Source organism: Antennarius striatus, chromosome 4 (genome assembly GCF_040054535.1).
Source record: "Antennarius striatus isolate MH-2024 chromosome 4, ASM4005453v1, whole genome shotgun sequence".
NCBI lineage: Eukaryota > Metazoa > Chordata > Actinopteri > Lophiiformes > Antennariidae > Antennarius > Antennarius striatus.
Genome location: NC_090779.1, coordinates 9,611,973 through 9,629,391, shown reverse-complemented (window position 1 = coordinate 9,629,391; position 17,419 = coordinate 9,611,973). Strand labels below are relative to the sequence as shown.

General features: G+C 42.3%; 1 protein-coding gene across 2 annotated transcripts in view; it reads left to right on the top strand.

The window, feature by feature from the left end:
- Positions 1-16,867, top strand: part of roraa (RAR-related orphan receptor A, paralog a) — a 185,062-nt gene extending 168,195 nt beyond the window's left edge. For both annotated transcript variants that reach the window (XM_068313374.1, XM_068313375.1), the window contains 9 exons: positions 2,581-2,666; positions 4,050-4,191; positions 6,110-6,505; positions 7,126-7,247; positions 7,343-7,475; positions 8,431-8,538; positions 9,443-9,553; positions 9,731-9,843; positions 10,206-16,867. In XM_068313374.1, the coding sequence (XP_068169475.1) occupies positions 2,581-2,666; positions 4,050-4,191; positions 6,110-6,505; positions 7,126-7,247; positions 7,343-7,475; positions 8,431-8,538; positions 9,443-9,553; positions 9,731-9,843; positions 10,206-10,370 (1,376 nt within the window). In that variant the 3' untranslated portion in view covers positions 10,371-16,867. The remainder of the gene's footprint in view (positions 1-2,580; positions 2,667-4,049; positions 4,192-6,109; positions 6,506-7,125; positions 7,248-7,342; positions 7,476-8,430; positions 8,539-9,442; positions 9,554-9,730; positions 9,844-10,205) is intronic.
- Positions 16,868-17,419: the final 552 nt, after the last annotated feature.

Here is a 17,419-nt window from a genome sequence, read left to right as displayed (position 1 = left end):
ACCAGATTGGGAGTGCTTATGAGGGCAGGCCTTTTCTGCTTGACTGACTTTCCTTTGTGAATTCAGTTTGAATCATCCTCAGCATCTGAAATGCGGGCTTAAGATCCCCCACAACCAACCACTCCAAAGGACAATGAGCGCAGTTAGACTGATTTACAAATATTGAATTAGACCGAGGTGACTTCATTGTGTATTTGGTCACTATTGAGTCATTGCTCTGACCCCCACCTCCTCATATTTTTGAAAGCAGCTTTTGCCTGTGTGGAAATAGCTAAACACTCACACTGAGGGCTTTTTTTTTCTCATACAAGAAGCTATGGAGCTGGTCCAGAGACAAACCTTTTTTACCCATGAATGCGCTAAGCATTTGGTGGGCTTGTGCAATGGTGGAGTGAGCTAACGGTGTTAGCTGGTGAGGCTCTGTGGATTCAGGACCTTCCTGCTGCAGATATGGCTTTGTGTGGTGCGCTCTCCGATGTGCACGCCCTGCCCGGCCCGGCCTGGCACTCCTGTGTCTGCTCTCACTGTTTTCACCTGATGTGGCGAAGCTTCTGTCAGGCCTGAGAGACTGCCCAGCCAGTTCTGCTTCTTTGGGAGAGCTGAAGGCTTCTCACAGCTATGCTATGGGGGTGGGGAAGCTACCAGCAGTCTAAGCCTTTAGCTATCAAAGGCTGGAGCTCAGAGCCAAAAGCCTGTGGGCTGGATAGGGTGGGTGGAAGCTTGGCTTAATGTGGCGAGACAACCGTAGCCACAGCCTTGCACTGCCACCCAATGGCCAGGTTTTGTTGCTACAGCCTGATAGTTCACCATAACTACAGCTAGTCATAATTAAAGCACGCTTCAGTTGTTTTGAGTGCATGTCAGAACAAATTACGTAAGTAATGAGGCTGAAAATGCTAAAGGAGTCGAAACACACTGCACTGTTAATGCTCATGCAGGGAGAACACAAAACAAACAATAGAGTGCACTCATACAGAGATAGACCTCACCAAAATAACAAGCCTCCGTGCACAGTAAGGAAAAGATTAATTAGAAATTAACCCTCTCAGTTAGGTCGACAAAGCCCACCTCCTGCCTGGATTTCGCTCTAATCCAGGCCGTTGAGGTGCAGTGCCCTCTATTGTGTGTGAGAATCGCAAATCGCAGGAGGTGTTGTCTGGAAGAGAATTAATTGTGCTGTTCTACTACTCCCCTTTGTTCATTTAGCTGAAATGTAGGCTAATTCCATGTAAAAACATGGCCGGTCTTGTTGACTCCAGCAGCGCGAGGAGAACAGACCCAGATTCCTGAATGAATAGAGTGTGGCTCCAGGGTTGGTGGATTAGAGGCTCTGTGCTAAGGGCCTCTTGCAGGCATGCCTCGGGGACAAGGACATTATCCACATGACACATTACCAGATCCTGGGCAGTTGATTAAAAATTGGCAGGAATCTCCGGATTGAACAGGAGCTAAAGTGCGTTTGATGTGATCAAACTAGTTTAAAGAGGTCGGTTTCCGAGGCGTACGAGGGATATTTGAAGCTTCTTGTCTTGTGGCGAGACATGATGCTCAATTGTAGACAGTTAGGCCCGTCTGGAGGGGAGAGGCTGATGTAACACTTTGACATCGTGGAAGTGCTAACGCTTCTTTAAATTATTACATTTTTATTGCATCTTTTAGAGACGAAATCAGAATATTCTCCCCCTCCTAATTAATATAGACTTGTGTTGCAACAGCACCGCGCCCTCTGATTGGTTCGCTGCACGGTCGGGTGGAGAGGCCACTTACATGGTGAGAAAATGTCGCGTGGTGATCTTTCCTCCATTTAGCTCAGGTAGTGGAGTTGATCTGGAGCTGTGATGCTCTGTTGGGATGGTGGGACTGAGATGTTGGAGTTGTAGAGATGGAGATCTCTTGGGGGGGAGGTGGGGAAGGAGCATCAGTGGCTGCAATGGTAGCGCCGAGAGCAGTGGGACAAGCTGGGAGTTGTGCGTCTCTGATGTGTGTGTGTTCTGTCTTTTCCCCATCCCCAGTGGTCTCCTCCTGAAGAGGAGAGTAACGATGGATGAGACCTGTCCTCTCTGTGCTTTTGTCCTCTATGGCGGGCAAATCACAGGACTGTCAGCGGTACAACACCAATGAACCCCCCCCCCCACCAAACACAGGCGCTCTGCCTCCATCCAACACACTGGGGGGAGTTAGAGTCTTGGTGCTTTACTACCGTTGTCGTGCTTTACTGTGTGGGTCGTCGAGTGTTTCCTTTTGTAAGTTGTATTTAGGATGCAGATTGACACCACGTTTATATTAGCTGCTTGTGGGGACTAAAGATGGCCTTCTTCCAGTCACACACACACACACACATATACACACACACACACACGCACACACACTTCACGTGGTAAATATTTTGCTATTGCTCTGTGGAAGTGAGGATTCAAAAGCCAGCGGATGAGATGTTTTTAGAAGCACAGTGTTCTTTCATGTACCGGTATGGATCCATGGTGAGGGTGCTGTACAGTGACTCTTGACAGCAAAATGTTGATTTTTTTATTTTTTATTATTATTTATTTCTTTTTTTTCTCTCCCTTTTCTTTTCCGCAGCTCAAATCGAAATAATTCCCTGCAAGATCTGTGGAGACAAATCATCAGGCATCCATTACGGTGTGATAACATGTGAAGGATGTAAGGTAAGCGTCAAGAGACCAAATGTGTGTGTGTGTGTGTGTGTGTGTGTGTGTGTGTGTGTGTGTGTGTGTGTGTGTGTGTGTGCGTGTGCGTGTGTTTAGGAGCAGAAAAGCTGAGAAACAGGAAAAACTGTGTAAGTAAAGAAAAGTTGCTTGCTAGGTAAAAGAAAATATGTTTGGAAGTTTTCCGTCCGTTTTGGAGCTGGATGGAGAAAAGTAAACACACGGAACGTGATCATTAAAGTGGTCACGCACAACAGAGGACATTTCAGATAACTACAATTAGTAGGACAAAGTCATTGCTCTGCATTGCTCTGTCTTTGTCTCCCAGGGACATATCTTTTTACAGTTGTTGTTTTTTTTGTGCTTCTGCTGCAGCCTGCTCTTCTTGAAATAAAATGATCAAAAGGGGAGTGCTTTGAATTATAGCAGATTGTTGGCTGTTTGCTACAGTGTTGCTTCCATTGAAGCTGCCTTTTGTACTGTTTCAAATGCACCAGCCATTCACAGTGAGGGGAATTTTATGCTTAGGGTGTATTCTTGTCCCTGTGCTTGTCACCAGGCACATCATTAGCATTCCTCAGCCAGTCTGCACCTTTGCTGTTTGCCCCCCCCCCCACACACACACCTCTGTGTCTCTCTATCTCTCTCTCTCTCTCCCCCTTTCAGCTGTTCTTCCTAGTTCTCCTCTTCATCGTACAGGAGCTGCAAGGAATAGGCACTAAAGAATAAACTGCTGAAATCCATCCTTAATGATTGCTAATTAGTCCAAGGCTGAGAGACCTTTAATGATATGTGCAAGCACAAAAAGTTTGGACCATAAATCATAGCGTTATTAAAGAGTGCTGCTTGTCACTGGCAGTTATAGCCTGTTTCCATAATGGCTGCCATTATGGAGGAACTTGGCAGCTGTCAGCTGTTTTCTTGTAATTAAACAGCCAATGAGCAGCTAATTAAGACATATGTGTATGAAGCAGTAGAGTGGGGCATGTTAATGATGTGTTGGAATCAATTCATTAAGTCAAAGGATGAGGAATCCAGTCGGCGTTCATTCACAATCCTTTAGCGCTGTGTGCATGCCAGCACTGTGTTAATCAACACTAATAACCCCGCTGAAGAAAAACACTACCCACTGTTATCAGTCCAACCCAAACACACCACCCTCCTGCTGGGAACACTGGTGAAACACACTGCCCTTTTTAAATGGTAGATGTAGAAAATAAAAACATCCCCACTGTTAATGCAATCAATCGCGATCGATCAGCGATGGGTTTTGTCAGCACTAAAACACTACGAGGAAATGAATTGATCTTTCCACTCCAGAACATCTTTTCCACCCGAGGTCCAGTAACGTGAGCTGTTTTCCATGCCCCTGTTCCTCCACAGGGCTTCTTCAGGAGGAGCCAGCAGAGCAATGCAGCCTACTCCTGCCCCCGTCAGAAGAACTGCCTGATCGACCGCACCAGCCGCAACCGCTGCCAGCACTGCAGGCTGCAGAAGTGCCTGGCGGTGGGCATGTCACGAGATGGTAAGTGCTTGATGTAGGATGGGTACAATGGAGTGGCGTGATGGCTAGAGGATGGTAAAGGGGTTCAGGTTCAGCCCCCTGTTTGGGTTCAGACTGGAGCGCCATTCGCTCCATGCCTCAGGGAGCTGGAGTGGACTCTGACTTGTCTGTGACAGCAGGAGAGACAGTTGGGAATATGGAAATCTAAATTAACACTCTGTTAATTTAATACTAATTATTTATTACTAAAAATAATAAAAAGGGTCAAAGATAGGGAAATAAAAATATCAAGAATTTTTGTAGGGACAAACATGCACACGATTTGTGAAATTTGTTCACTTTTCTTTTTAATTTTCAAATTTAATAGATTTTCTGAACACAAGAGAACAACATCATCTTCTGTAAACTTTAGTGGTTATCCCATCCCAGTGAGCAAACAGCATCCAGATCATGATAAAATACATTATTTTTTTATTTTATTTCTCAGTTTGAATCAGAATAAAAACTGTTGTAGGAGTAGACCCACATGGAGATGAATGTGGTACTGGTCTCCGTGGGAGCAGGAGAATGGGAGGAAAGAATGTTAAAAGAGTGCTCTATCCGGCATTCAGCACACTTGTTTCAATACTGTTTCTTTCTTTATCATGATTAAGGCGCACAATGTTGTTGTTTTTTTTCTTTTTGTTACAAAGCTGATAAAGCTGCCCTTACACAATTTGGATTTGCTTTTCCAGATCACACTGATAAAGTTGATGTACGTCCAAAAGGGGCGCTCAGATGGGAACGTACAAACGATGTTCCAGTTTTCCAGTAATCACATATCTGATGTGATCAGGACAGCAGCTTGAATCTTTTTTGGGAAGAAGTGAAATAGTTTTCTCCAGGAAAAATCTATAAAATAAATATAGGCAAAACAACCACCAACAGCTTTCCTCTCTGCTAACTTTACATCACCATTAACATCTGAATATGTGCATTGTCTTCTGGTTGTTTGTTCATGACGACCCTTTATTGATGTGGTGCTTTACAACGCACGCAGAATAATGACTGCCATCATTTTCCAAGAGATGCAGCAGACATATAGAAAAGTGAACATGACATGAACACATGCTAGGGCTTCATTTCATTGTGAGTTGCAGGTGAGGAGCTTTTTTTTTTCTGTGGGACTAATTTGTTGCCCTGATAGAATCTGGGTTTGATGAAATAGGAGGTTGTTATTAGTGCTGCTGCAGCTGAGATGCAGTAATGGGAGCGCACAGGTGGGGATGTGTTCTGGAGGGTTCCTGCTGTGCCAGGCTGGTCCAGACTGGACTGTGGTGAGGAGATTATTTCACAACAGAAGAGATTTATTTATTCCCTACCACAAACAATATGAAGAGGGGGAATATGGGAATGGGTTTATGAATTTTAGCAGTTTTACCTATTTATTAATTGGTTTTAGAATCATCTTCTTCTTTTTTTTTCTCAGATATGCAATTAATGAGACTGGGATGTTTTTACTTTGCTAACATGCATTCATATTCCAGCATACACAATATTTATCAGTGAAAATTCACACAGAGGTACATTTGCTCCCATAGCTAGACCTATCCTCACATGCCCGCTTACACACACCAACACACTCCAGACGAAGGTGACTCTTACCTTCACTCAACACACCAGACCCCATCTGTCTGCTCTATCCTCTGTGTCGCTGCACACACACACTTTCCATTGTGTGAACACACATTCACACACACACAGACACACACCGGCTGACATTCTGCCAGGCCCACAGAACTTGCACCGCACGTTTCTGATAACTCATTTTACTTTTTCCAGGAATGTCTCAAGGAGCCACATATTTAAATTAAATATCGCACTTTGATTAATTGGAGTTGTTCTTCTTTGTGACGAGTTTGGTGTGTTGTTGTGTTTTTTTTTATCCTGCTAATCACAGCGGTGAAGTTTGGGCGCATGTCGAAGAAGCAGCGAGACAGCCTGTACGCCGAGGTCCAGAAGCACAGACTGCAGCAGCAGCAGCGTGACCACCAACAACAGCCCGGGGAGGCGGAGCCCCTCACGCCCAGCTACGGCCTGTCAGCCAATGGCCTCACAGAACTCCATGACGACCTCAGCGGCTACATGGATGGTCACACTCCTGATGGCAGCAAACCAGACTCGGCGGTCAGCAGCTTCTACCTGGACATCCAGCCGTCTCCTGACCAGTCCGGCCTGGACATCAACGGCATCAAGCCGGAGCCCATCTGCGACTTTGCCCCCGGCTCTGGCTTCTTCCCTTACTGCTCCTTCACCAACGGAGAAACCTCCCCCACCGTGTCCATGGCTGAACTAGGTGAGGAGTAAGAGTGAGGCATGTGGGGGGGAGACAAGAGAGACAGCAAAAGAGAGGAGGGGGAGAACAACTCAACCGTGGGGCAAACGACACAAAGGTTGCTTAAAATAGCAGGAGGTTGGAGACTCATCTCCAACACTCATTAAAAGAGCCTCTTTTTTGTAATTAGTTTCCATTAATTAGGGCCAATCAGGATCCAGCAGGGCAGGCGTCTGGGGAAATCATTTTTTTAGGCTCCCCTGTGCCTTCGAACTCCTTTTTAACAGATGTGTTTTCAAAACCGTTTAAATTTCATACTCAATATTTCACTCAGAGAAAATGTGACCTTTGTTTCGACGAGTATGGTTGCAGGCCTCCTCCGCTCCACACATTTGTGTCAAAACAACCTAAAGACACGAGCTTCCTGTAGGCAGTTAAAGGAAATGTCAACAAGACATATCCTAATCTAAAAAGACCAAACGTGTCCCCGACTGTCCTCCCTCTCCAGTAAGGCTCAGTAAATGAATCTCTTCCTGTGGAATATTTCCTTCAAGTGAAGTCCTCTTAATGTGGCCTTGTGTGAGTAATGGTCAGATCTCAGCTGTGGTCCTTTGGGTTTTTGATAATGCTATGTATTGCAGAGCACCTGGCCCAGAACATCTCCAAGTCACACATGGAGACTTGTCAGTACCTGAGGGAGGAGCTGCAGCAGATGACTTGGCAGGCCTTCCTGCAGGAGGAGGTGGAGTGCTACCAGAGCAAGGTAACACACCCGCCGCCAGACCAGCGCCGGCCGGCCCCGAATCAAATCCATTGTTTTAAAGCAGATAACCTATTCTCTGTCCTATCTGTTCTCAGCCCCGGGAAGTCATGTGGCAGCTGTGTGCCATCAAAATAACAGAGGCCATTCAGTATGTGGTGGAGTTCGCCAAGCGCATCGATGGCTTCATGGAGCTGTGTCAGAATGATCAGATAGTGCTGCTGAAAGCAGGTATGACAGCCTGTCAACATGGCCTGCTGCCGTCAAATTCAACCCGCCGCCCACACCACCGCCACAACAGACACACACACACACACACACTCACCCCTCTGGCATTGTCACAAGGGCGTAGCTGACCTGACTGCACAAAAATCCTCCTCTTCACATGAACAGACAGTGTCACGGAGAGGAGAGACCCCACCCATCCTGGTTCAAAGTCCGTCTCTGTTGCTCTCTATATTCCTCTGATGGTTGCCTACGTAGCAGGGATGGACACGGCGTTAGATAAGCAACGTGTTCCTGAGCTGATAATACTTGTCATGAACACACTCACCAAAACAAACATGTGCAAGATTGAATGCAGGCCGTGTCTCTGCGTACACCATCGCCTACTTTATTGCAATGCAAACGCTCACACACATACAAGCGGACAGCGTATGCAGCAAACAAACATCCTCTCGTGGGTCTTTCTCTGAGTATTATTTATATTAGCACTGCTAATATGAATAATTAAGTAAAGACTGAGATCCCTTGTCAGACGTGACATTTTAAAAACGGTCGCATTTTCCCCTCAGAGGCAGCAATGGCTCCCGTTTCATTTACTTGATCCTCTCGTACATTTCCACAGACTGGTACAAATTGTAATATAGAAAATATTCTTGTACCCATCTTTCTAAATAAAGGTTGAGTGAATAAGCACTGTCATCACTGAATGAAGAGCAATTCTTATCTGCTGTGTAAATAGCCTTCCGTCTGTGATATTATCATCTGCATAGGTGTTTGTTTTTTTTGCTTCTGTGACGACAGGCTTCTTCATTTCAAAGTGGTTGTGTTACTCGTGCCGTAGAAGAATAGCACAAAGCACAATCATGCACTGCATCACTGACTGATGTGCAACTGTTGGGGAAAAAAAAAAGAAAAGAAACAAAGCTGAGAATCGGCGTGTTGTTTCTGTCTGTCTACACAGGCTCTTTGGAAGTCGTGTTTGTCAGAATGTGCCGTGCCTTTGACTCGCAAAACAACACAGTCTATTTTGATGGAAAGTATGCCGGACCTGATGTGTTCAAGTCATTAGGTAAGTGTCGTGAGTGTGTGCACGTCTAAGTGAGTTTGCATGTGTATATTTCTGTTGCCGTTTGCGTCTTCCTTCCTCCCTCAGCGAAATAGTCAAAATTAGAGACTGCTTTTCTGTTCCAGACGGCGCTGCAGGCCGGGAAAGCAAACTGAGCGCTCATCCCAGCCTCACCTGGCGTTTGCTGTCTCTGCAACAGTTATTTATGGTACAACAGAGACATTAGTGAGGCTCTGCTGTATACGGCTCCTGTAACTGTGGGATAAATAAAGCCAGACAGAGCGTCTTCAGGGAAGCCGCTATCAAAAACCATCATTGATAGTCTGGCATAAAACATCGCGAGCAAATAGTATTCGCTACTGGCTGCCGTGACATTAGCAAGATCCTCCGCCGTGGATTTTCTCACATTTCTGATTTTATTTTTTTGTCAGCGTGGGGAGAAAAAAATAGGTAAATGTGTCCCGTTGTGGTTTTAAAAAATGCTGAATTCTGTTTTGCTGTGTAAGTTTACAGTTTGGAGTAACTCCCTCTTTATGTGAGAATCTGTATCTGTCCCGGCCTTAGGAGTCGCGATGCCCTTAAGAGGTGTCCGCAGCCGGGGGAGGCATCCTCCTGCCTATCTCTATCCTCAATTGATTTAACTGAAAACCTCAATAGTGACCTGGTTTTACTTGCGTAACACCGCCCGACTGCCTAAACTGACTCGTCTGAGAGGCAAAACTCAGTAAAAGCATTGCCTGCTCTGCTTAAGACGCTCCCATGTGCTGTCAGCATGCCGCTCTTTTTCATTCCCTTCTCCTTCGTCTCCCATCCCCGTGTGCCTCTCTCCCAATAAAGATCAAGAGTGAATGTTGTTCTTTGGTCTTCCTCATCCTAAGCCCTCTCTCTGCGTCCTTTGCTGTGGCAGGCTGTGACGACTTGATCAGCTCCGTCTTCGAGTTTGGGAAAAACTTGTGTTCTATGCACCTGTCTGAGGATGAGATCGCCCTGTTCTCCGCCTTTGTGTTGATGTCTGCTGGTAGGTGTCACTCACAGCATGGAGGAAAAAAAAAAGATACACATTCCCCACAACAATGACTGATGATGCTCTGCTGTTTTTCTCTACCAATTACCATCTTGTGTTCGCGCCATTACTTCTACGTTTGGCTCTGGCTGGGCCTGCAGTGTAACAAAAAGCATTGATTTTACTTTTCAGACCGGTCCTGGCTTCAGGAGAAGGTGAAGGTGGAGAAACTCCAGCAGAAGATCCAATTGGCCCTCCAGCATGTCCTGCAGAAGAACCACAGAGAGGATGGTATACTTACAAAGGTATGTTGTGGCGTGGTTCTGCATCCTCGACCCTCATGAGAGTGAAGTCTCCCACCATTTAGGGTCTTTTTCCAACTATTTTCAGTGCATTCGATTCAACTAGCACAGACTTCAACCGAAGCATTCGTAATTTTTCACCAAATTTTGAATCAGTAGAGACGTGACATTTTATCAATTGTTCCAGCTTCATAAGGCGAAGTGTCAACTTGTCCTCATGCCTCGGCGCTTGTCTCAATATTTACAAGTCTGTTTTCCCCTGTGTGAGAGGGAATACACTGTAGGGAGGAATGTTTTTCACTTCCATTGCTCCATGTCCTTGCTTCCCTGTGAATCTAAACAGCCTGTCTCCTCTCTCTCCACAGTTGATATGCAAAGTGTCGACACTGCGAGCGCTGTGCAGTAGGCATACAGAGAAGCTTACAGCTTTCAAAGCAATATACCCAGACATTGTGCGTGCCCACTTCCCCCCCTTATACAAGGAGCTGTTTGGATCAGACTTTGAGCAGTCCATGCCCGTTGACGGGTAGCAGCCCTGCCAGGTGCCAGTGTGCCCACCGTAGGGGAATGTGGAGGAGGAATCTGAGACACTTTATTGGTGCCCTGCACAAACCAGAGCGGACAGATGGCACACTGTTCAACTTCTTGTTTTACACCGGAGTGTGGAGGGGGGGGGGGTGTTTAGGGAGTTGATTCTCAAGGTTTACTTTATTGAATTTAGTTCTATTTGGAAGACTTGTGGGAACCAAAACCCCGTGAGAAATGAAGAGAAGATAGGGACAAATTAATTGTGTTTGGTTGAACTTGACCCTCTTTTGCGCATCTCAAACATCAAACTCATGATTCACTTTTTTTCACCCATGCATTGATACTAGTATTTATTGCATCATCACCATAATTTTTATTAGTAGTAGTAATAGTAATAGTATTTCGACTACTGCTATTATTTCTATTATAATGATGATTTAACTGCGCAAATTATAATTTTAAAATTGAAAAAGCTGAAGGCATCTTCAGTCAGAAGATAAATCCTCATCAGTATTATTTTCCAGATTACACTCCCACAACAAGTTTTCATCAAGGGTTCTTGATGAACACTGAAAAAATTGAAATACACCTGAAGGGTATTTTCTGGAACTGCTTCACCCACTATGAACTAAAAGCAAATTAAATTGCCGATAAATGCGCACATTTTGGTCAAGTTCAGTCTGTTTTAATTTGTTTTGTTTTGTTTTGGGGTTTTTTTTTAAATTTTCGTTCTGTCGTATCTTTCGGACACAGTTCCAGGAATGATAACTTACAGCGACTTTGAGGGAGAGTCTGCCAGCATGGTGATGTAATCGGCACCTCTCCGAGGACAATCGTTTAAGAAAAAAAAAAAAGAAACAGAATTCTGGTAATTCTTATGAAACCGAAATGATTTAGCTGTCAAAGACTCCATCCACCATTGTTGCATAGTGAAATCATGTAAGGCCATCTGCTATTAATCCTTCTCTGGACAGGTGCCCTGAAGAAACACAGGGCACCAACACATTGAAAAGGGTCCATTCCACCTGTTTTATAATGTACTACAGGGTATATGATCATAAGTACTTACTATACAGAAAAAAAGTAATGTTTATAGAATCTATTTTAAATAACATGTATGATATTAGTAGTTAGACCATTCTTAATTGTTGAATTGATAAGGCACTTTTATTTACACCTTTCTTTAATTTAAGACTTGTATATTTACCTAGTGATGTGTTGCATGTGCACAAGAAATACAAGTTGAACCATGGTCACAGAGGCTGGTCTCGGGAGCTGTAGATGGTGCTGGTTTGGACGTGTGAGGGCAGTCTGGTGGGGTTGCTGGCATGGCTGTTGGTTGGTGAAGAAAGAGGCTCAGAGGAGAAGGCAGATCACCTACTGACACCAGGCATTCAGTGCAGCAGCTACAAAGCTTTATCAATGGCGTAGTCTTCAAGTATTTTTTTGGACAAATATTTAATGCAAAATTTCCTTTGAAAACTCTCACATGTTATCTAATGATAGGCACAAGAAAAAAGTCAAACACTATCGCCGCTAGACCTTTTAAATAAAGATCTAGCAACGGACAGCGGAGATAAGCGTAGAGACTGATCCAACTGTTCCATCTAGTGGAAGAAAAAGATACAGCAAGCAAGTCAACAGCCTCAACCTACAAGAAAAATAATGTCTGACCCCTAAAAGCACAATCGTGACCCTCTGGCAAAGTGTTTCGAGCCTTTTTTTTTTTTGCCATTGTTTTTGAACGACTTCATCTGCCTCTTTTCCACAAACCTCAGCCCAGCAACGCTCCAACAGTAGAGAGAAAGGGGACAGCGAAGGAAAGCGAATATTCAAAGCCTTGTCTGGTAGTAAAGCTTCTATTTTTGTAACACGTTTCGGTTAATGAACTCATGAAAGAGAACGAGGGAGAGAAAAAGATGTCAGGTAGCACTTAACTATGTTCCTGCAATAATTAGACTAGCTGTTGTTTGTATGATTAGGGGAGAAACATAAAAATGGTAGGACAAGTGCTATTTTCAGAATGCTTTGTTGTCGTGTTTCTGTTTTGTTGAGTGTGTCTTTCTTGTCAGTGTGATAAGTGGTAGAAAAAACCCTGGATGTGCCAAACAGTAGTCGTTGCTTCTGCTCTCTGGTCTACTCGTCTGTAACATAGAATGGATTCCTAAGACATTCCAGCGATCTCGGTAGCGGCTCCTAGAAATATCTAAAAGACCAAAAAAAAAACAGAAAAAGAGAGAAAAAAATTGATATCTCTTTAGAAACCCAACAAAGCATGTTAATACATCTGTCACCGACCGTGACGTAGAATCCAGTTGTTTGTCCTTTTTTGTTTGTTTTTTGTTTGCACACTATCATTCCTCTGCCGTGCAATTTGTACAAGGCGTTACTGCCTCGTGCTGTCACCCCTCAGGGAAGAATTTGTTTTGCGCTTTCTGTTTCAAGAGGACTTTAGGTTTTTTTGGGTTTTTTTTTTGTTTCCTTGTTTGGTCTAGTCATTGTTTTTGTCAGGGAAGTTCCATAAAAAGTGGTTAGACATTTCAATATTCATCAATTTAGAATTATTGATGTCACGTAAGGGGGCCTCCAGCCACTCAAACAGCACCACTACACCCCCATCCTGCCCAACAACAAGAAAAACAACAACCCCATCGCTTTTTACGATCCATGCTTTTATCAGCACACAGCATATTCCTGTCTCACAAAAAAAAACAACAACAACAACACAGTTTTGGTTTCAAATGGTGTCATCAGGGTCTTTAAAGGATAATAACCCTCTTTGTTAGGAAAAACCAAATATTCTTATGCAATACTAAATATGTTGTGTTTGGGTTGTAGTAGATATGCTGTACCTAAGTAATAACCTTTGTTACGATCCAACGCTATTTGGATATGCACAAGCCCTCTACGACTAGTAAACCTCACTCTCCCAGCAAAAAGAGAACCCAGTCTGGAACAACTGCAAGACAATCCCGGTTGCGAGGCCCAGCGGCCCGGCGAGAGCAGCAAGGCAAGAAAATGAGGTGCGAACGCTCAGGGAGGTAAGAGGTTGGCCGCAGAAGCAGCTGGCTTTCCTCTGGACAACTTCGGAGCATTTGATTCGCTCTTTTTGTGAATTTTACAAGTTTTTTGTTTTGTTTTTTTAGAATCTCTTTGAAGCACTCATATAATAGAAGGAGGCGGCAAAGCACATGCAGCATGTAGTGCAACACTGAAGTGTTCAGAAAAACCATAAGGAGATGGAGATTTGGCTGATTTCCTTGTATTTGTTTGAGAAAAAAAAAAAGTTTGTTGAATTTGATTCCATTTTCTTGAGTTGTTGTAATATTGCTTCATAAAATAATTCTGCTTTTTTTTCTAGTTTCACCACCAGATTGATCTTTCTCTCCTACAGAGAAAATGTGTTTTACAATATTAGAACAAGCAATATGCCTTGTGTTACAATTACGGGTCTTTACAGTGAAGTCGTCAACCTCGTAAATTGACTTTATTAATTCAGTTGACTCACGACATTTACTCTCAGTCTGGAACAGAAACTAACGAAACCCCATCACTCTGTTCTTATCTCTCATGCTATGGTTGGCAGGATATCAGAAAATTCATCAAACAAACGGATGCTTGTGTCTAACTATAAACTGCAACTTCGCACAGGCCTATAAAACGATGTCCTTCTGTATATTCTCACTTGAGACGTCCCGATTCAAGTAAGGGATTGATGTTAAGTGTGCTCTTCAATCAGTGTATAGTGTTCAGTGAAATGTGCCGGTCCTTCTGTCTCTACTCTGTTGTCTGTTTGTAAAAAAGAAAAAAGAAGAAAAAAAAAAAAAAAGCAATAGCGTGTGTGTATGTGTGCGGATGTGTGTGTGTGTGTGTGTGTGTGTGTGTGTGTTTGTTCTCACAGTGTGTGAATTAAAATAAATCCCAGACAAGGCTTTAATAATTAAAAAGGAACAGGGTTATGTCGACAAAGAGGTCTTGATTTTCTTTTGGACTTTTTTTTTTTTTTTTTTTTAAATATAAAATGGTTTTGGAGATGCTGAGCTTGATCCATTCATAATAGGTGTCGGACTTACAAGCATGACATAAAGCCTTCAACAATTCTTAGGTCTGCACTGCTGAGAAGCAAACATGCTTCACCGTCATGTTTGAGGGGTGTGAGCAGAAATGAAATTCTAGACTTCAGATGGCGACGATGGCTTCTTTTCCTAAATTGTGAAGATCAGATTATGTCATGCTTGAAAGTTGCGCTGGATTGTCGGTGCGCTGCCCAGAATTATGAGTCTGTCATTACATTTTAAGAAAACTCATTTTCCAAAAACCACAGCTGATAAGGATTTACAACTAAAAATATGTTTAAGAATATAGTTTTTAAAAAAAAAAAATGAAAAGCAACTTTTAGCCATAATCGAATGTCAAGCAATAATATATGTCTGTGTATTATTTTTGATTCTTTTGTGCATACTAGTCTTTGAACATCTGCATGTAAATACACCTCTTATTTATCACTTTTTGTTCCGTTTTGTGTTGATTTAGTGATGTTTTTGTGTTTCATCTGTATATTTGACTGGTTCTGTTCCCAGGTGGAGAACTAAGAACTTGACATGGCCTGTATGCTGTACATCTTATTTTCTCTTTCTCTCTCCCTCATTCTCAGCTGTTTATTCATCATATTTAATGTTATTATTGATCACGTGTATAAAGGTAGCTTTGTAATTTCTGTCTGTATAGGTAAGAGGAAAATACTGCTACTAAGGCCTACCCAGTGGAAATATTTATCTGTTTATCAATCACACCATATTGTACAATAACTCTGTTTCTAGTTTGCTTCCCTCTTAGGATTAGTTTGATAGCGATAGGGTGTGCCGACGTTAATTTTGTGTTGCCCTAATGTGTGGTGCTAGGTAAGTTAATTTTGTGAACAAAGTATTGATTCCTAACCCAGGCCACCCTAGTCCACTCATTTCAGTGCATATTAATGTATTATTGATATTAGGACTCAATAAGTAATAATGATAACGATAGTGGTAAAAATACCCAGCCTGCACCTGTATCAGTGTGCTTGTCTCGGGATAAGGCACTTATTTCCTTCTGACTTATAGCAAAGTTAGGATCTGCTAATTAACGAGATATCTAAGGATGCTTTTCTGTTTTGTGGAAAAATGATAATAATCAAGCTCAAACAGCAGTATTGTGGGGGGGGGGGGTTTCTTTGTCTGATTGTAAAAACCACTCACTGAGGCTGTCGTTTCATCAGGTTTCAGAGATACTGAATAGTTACCTCTCGTGTGTCTGCGTAACCTGATGCAGAGAAGTGGTGCTTGGAATTTACTGAACAGAGCCTCGGTATGCTTTTGTTATTTTCCCATTTTAGATTCTCCTGAAAGTGGTTTCGTCAGACGAGCGTCATAAACCTTTTGCACCACATCAAGTGTTACAAATGTACATGAAAGAATTGCCATTTGAGGACAAAGTTGACCTTTTTCTCTTCACTCTGTAGCAAATATCAGTGAGAAAAATGCTTGCAATAATATACAACTTTTCACACTGAGTGCCTCGGTGTAACAAGATGCATACATGGTTTTGATTGTCTTTTTCTGTGATTTTTCCAGACGTGTACTGAAATTGCAATGTATTTTGTACGTGGGGATGAATTCTCACTCTCACATTCTTCAAATGTTTTTCAGACTCTTTCTTTCTGTGTTGTTAATCATTTTCACGTGGGTCCCTGCGCCATGTTAAAGGGTTTCAATGTTTCGACTGTCTTTAGAGTGTACATGTCACCCCTCACACAATTCAGAAGATTTTTACCTGTTGATGATCAAATAAATACAGATTATATTTCACAACCTGCACATTTTTGATTAGGCAAAAACAGGCTATCCACATTTCTTCTGATTATTTTTTCCTTTTTATTTCATGGGTATCAAAAAATGCACTGATGCATTGAATATTAACTATATGTATAGGAAGAGGCATACAACACATCTGGATTTCTCTCATGTTCTGTGTTTAATATGTATGCTCATTTGGTCGCGATAACTTGACATGAAGGGTGGGTGGAGCACGGGTAGCTTCTTTTTTTGTCATGCAAAAGCAGTACAGATGATGAGAAAGCCGAACCTAGTGTGTGGTTGTCACAAATTTCTAAGTCACACGTTTGCTACTGATGTTAAAATGGGGACGGATGATCACGTACCTTTTTATCCAGCTCTTTTGAACTCTCTTTAGCAGGTAGTCTATTCACAAAAGTAGTTTTGCTCCTTCTTGTCTGATTCTTAAATATGAAAATAAGTATTTTGATTCATTTTGTAAATACAGCTGTAAAGAAAAATAAGAAATTTAATGTTGTCTTTTAAATACTTTTCATTCTAATATGAATGTTGTTATATTGTACTTAGAAACTGTACCTTTAATATTACCTTTATTAAAAGTGCATTGGACACATCGATTTTAGATGTGCTTTATGTGCTGTTATCCCATAATAAATTTACCGCTTGTAATGGGCTTTTATTTCCTGACTCTTTGTCGGTCTCTGTTGTCTTTTCCTTCCTCCATGTTCCATTCTTTTGAACAAAATTGATGAAATACCTTATTTTTATTCACAATATGATAATCATTTCTGTCCAGTCACTGAGACTGATTTCCAAATTTTATGAAAAATACTATGAAATTATGTGCATCATTATAGTCTATTATATCTTAGACACATAATGGTCTAACGACACCACATGACATAAGTTTAACCATTAGAGAACTATGCAGAGAACTTCTTTTTGATAGAACGTTCTTGGAGCTGATTGGAATTCAGTGAGGTGCAGATCTCATATCATTCAACATTTTTATTAATTTGTGACAAACTTCTTAAATTGTAACACATTATAGTCTCTAACCTCTCTATTTAATGGGTCTGTTATTTTAATGAATGACGAAATTTTCCTGGAGGGAATATAAATGTTTCATCTCATTTAACAATGCAGTATGGTGATTAAGCATCGTGGACTGCAAAGTGATGAATTTGTGTTAATTTCAAATTACTTTCTACGTGTATTTA